The 3,671-nt window shown below is 39.8% G+C and overlaps 1 protein-coding gene across 1 annotated transcript; it reads right to left on the reverse strand.

Moving 5' to 3' along the window:
* Window positions 1-1,869: 1,869 nt before the first annotated feature.
* Window positions 1,870-2,820, reverse strand: LOC131508355 (olfactory receptor 2A1/2A42-like). The gene has a single exon (XM_058723458.1). The coding sequence runs from the start codon at window positions 2,809-2,811 to the stop codon at window positions 1,870-1,872; it is 942 nt and encodes a 313-aa protein (XP_058579441.1). The 5' UTR covers window positions 2,812-2,820.
* Window positions 2,821-3,671: the final 851 nt, after the last annotated feature.

Genomic DNA, 3,671 nt, shown 5'->3' on the forward strand with positions numbered 1-3,671 from the left:
CCAATGATTTTTGCGACTCTGCCCATAGGAATCATTGTGCACAACAACCAACTTCCCATAAATGATTTCATCTTCTAGGCCTTACAGAGCACAGATCAGCTCACTGTGGCATAGAAGGCTGGAAACAAGCCCTCCTTATGTAATACATTCACCTTTGGGCTAACTTAGCTTTGTTCTTTATCGATAACACTGATGTTGAGGCACACAATGCATACTGTTAAGTACTGAGGGCTTGGGAGCCAGACTGTCAGGATTAAGGCCAGATATTTGTTACTTTCTGGTATAAGTGTATATCAAACTGACAATAGGACCTTCTTCACAGCTTTGTTATAATGCCTAAATGAGATAGTCCATGTCAAGTGTTATCATTTCATAGAGTATGGCACTGGGAAAGCCATTAACCAAAATGTTAGTATTATAAAAACCCATTTTGTTTTCACATTTAGTGAGCTTTGCTGCCCAGTAATTAGGAATTGGGTTGAGTAATTATTATTTTTTTGAAGATTTTTTTATTTTGAGGGGAGGGGGCAGCGAGAAAGGGAGAGAGAAAGAATCCCAAACAGGTTCTGCACTGTCAGCACAGAGGCCAACGTGGGACTTGAACCCATGAACCATGAGGTTATGTTATGACCTGAGCTGAAGTCAAGAATTGGTGCTTAACTGACTGAGCCACCAAAGTGCCCTGGGTTGAGTAATTATTGATTCCCAAGTGAAGGGCAACACATGTATTCTTCTGAACAAGTGTTCCATTCACTCTTAATATGAAATTGTGAAAGACTGGACACAAAGTGGCCATTTTAGTCTCCAGGCAGGTTAGACAATGGACTTTATAGGTGACACCCTACAAAGCCACCTGAAATGTATGGGATTCATCCCTAATCATTGGATTTGTAAAGTAGAATGAATTAGTAAAAACCAGTGCATTACCAAGCCAAAATAGCCAGTTATACTCTACTAGCCACTTACGTTCTCTGGTCAAATTTCCTATTTCAAGGATAAAACATCTAATGAGGGAAATTATGTACATGTGGACAAGCAAGGTGGATGTGCTAATAAAAAGACTCTCATAAAAAAGAAAAGCACATATTGAGATACTCTGTACATCTAGATAACTTACAGCTTACACTCAAAGTTTTCTGGCGAATCCACAAACAACCCTAAATATATGTTTTCTTTGATACCCCTTATCAGCCTATTCAAGGACAGAATGCCCAGTTTTGCTCTTTTGTTACCTACGAGTAACCTGTTTATCTCCAGAGCTATAAACAATGTTCACTATTCCCATCCTGTCTACAGATTTTTCCTTCTTCTCTCCTTTTTCCTATTTTCTTTGCATTAATTTTGTTCTTTCAATCAGCCTGCTTGTTTAATTCCTAATGTGAATTAATTTTCATAGAAAATTTCTCACCATCATGCAACACGTTAAGTAAATACCTCTGAGTTTCTTTAACAGTTATTCTTTAATAGGGCAAGTGCAATTTTGGGATAATGGACAAGTGTGCCTCTGGGTTTGGAAGGTCATTATCTTTCACTGCAGCTTTCTTTTTTTCCCTAAGTCTTATGATATATACAGTTTAGTGAGTTTAAATACTTAGGTTAGAGAGAGAGATAGACTGTGTTCAACCTTTGGGACCTAGAAAATGAACTTAAACATTTTTTAATGTCACAGATATTAAATTCAATGAACAATAAAAGAAAAAGATTGTATCTGGTAAAATCACACCTGTAGGTAATCAATGAATACAACATATCTAAAGCTTTTCATTCAAAGGAAGAAGAGGGCTTGTCCTTTAGGTATACCTAAGATGAGAAAAGTGAAATTTTCTGGATTTAGGCAGTGATCAAGCACTTAGTCTGGTGATTCCAATGTCACTCCAATTGGAAATGACTTGCCTTGAACATTGCCCTTTTCAGGGCACTCCTGACATCTGCATTTCTCAGGCTGTAGATCAGTGGGTTCAGCATAGGGTTGAAAAAACTGTAAAACAAGGAAAGGATCTTCTGCTGCTCCTCGGGGTGGCGGGATTTGGGGGCCATGTACATGATAATGGCACTTCCAAAGAAGAGCCCCACCACGCAGAGGTGGGAGGAGCAGGTGGAAAAGGCCTTTCTGCGACCCTCCCCAGACTGGATCCTCAGGATGGCGAACAGGATGCGCGTGTAGGACACCAGCACCAGGCAGAGGGGCCCGACTAAGATAAACACACAGGCAACAAAGATGACAACTTGGTTGAGCCAGGTGTCAGCACAGGCCAGCTTAAGGACAGACAGGATCTCACAGAAGAAGTGGTTGATTTCATGAGGCCCGCAGAAGGGCAGCCTCAGGATGAGAACCACATGGACCAGGGCCAGCAGGGAGCCACATGCCCAGGAAGTCACCACCAGGATGATGCAGCCTGTCCAGCTCATGATGACAGAATATTGGAGCGGATGGCAGATGGCCACATACCGATCATAGGACATCACCACCAGGAGAAGACATTCAGTATGAGCAAAACTCAAGAAAAGAAAGGTTTGTGTCATGCAGCCAGCAAAGGAGATGGGCTGTTCTGGCTTCACGAGGTTTACCAGTATCCGGGGCACCGTGTTGCAGGCATAGGCTATGTCAACGATGGCCAGGTGGGAGAGGAAGAAGTACATGGGGGTGTGCAGTCTGGAGTCCAGCCAGATGAGCCCCAGGATGAGCCCGTTCCCCAGCAGGGTGAAGGCATAGAACAGGGAGAAGAGACCAAAAAGGATTATGTGAATCCTTGGACCAAGACAAAATCCCAGTAAGATGAATTCTGTAACCATTGTTCGATTTTTCTCCATTTTACTATTAAAGAGAGAACCAGATAGCTGTATGACACAATTATTTTAAAACAACTCTTTTTTATTATTCATAAATTTTTGGTATGTACAAAATTATTAAGAAACAACTTTAAGAAGTCACTGAATTAAGGAAGAAAGGAAGGAAGGGAGGAGGAAGGAAGGGAGGGAGGAAGGAAGGAAGAAAGGGAGGAAGGGAGGAAGGAAAGTAGGAAGGCAGGCAGGCTTACCTATTTAAACAAATTTAACTGTCTTTAAGCTAAATTCTTAATCTGACATCTAATTTTACAGAAGAGGAATATGTTATGTGATTACCCACATGGAGCCTTTGACAATGTGATGGAATTAGGAAATATCAAACCATATTACAAAGAAAATAATTATGAAATCTGGATTGTTTCAGAGCTACATATGTAAAAATATGTAAGAGAAATTCTAGATAGTAGAAATAAGAGGAGCTTTAAATGAGAATGGTCTCTGGAAAAGAAAATAATTTCACTTACTTCAGCTGAAATCATGATTGAGTTCTATCAGTATCTAAATCCAATGTTTGCGGACTGGAAGAATTAATATTGTTAAAATGTCCATAGTTGTCAAAGCCATCTATTCAAAACAATTCCTGTCAAGATTCCAATACACTTTTATGGAAGTAGAAAAAAATTCTGAAATTTTAAGAAAGCATAAAAGACCTCGAATAGTCAAAGTAATCCTGAGAAAGAAGAAAGCAGGAGTCATCACCCTTCTTGATTTCAAGCTATATATGAAAGCTATAATCAAAACAGTGTGATACTGGCATAAAAACAGGCATACAGACCAATGAAAAAGAATCCAGAGCCCAAAAATAAACTCATATAAATAATATT

This window comes from Neofelis nebulosa, chromosome 4 (assembly GCF_028018385.1).
Source record: "Neofelis nebulosa isolate mNeoNeb1 chromosome 4, mNeoNeb1.pri, whole genome shotgun sequence".
NCBI classification, from domain to species: domain Eukaryota; kingdom Metazoa; phylum Chordata; class Mammalia; order Carnivora; family Felidae; genus Neofelis; species Neofelis nebulosa.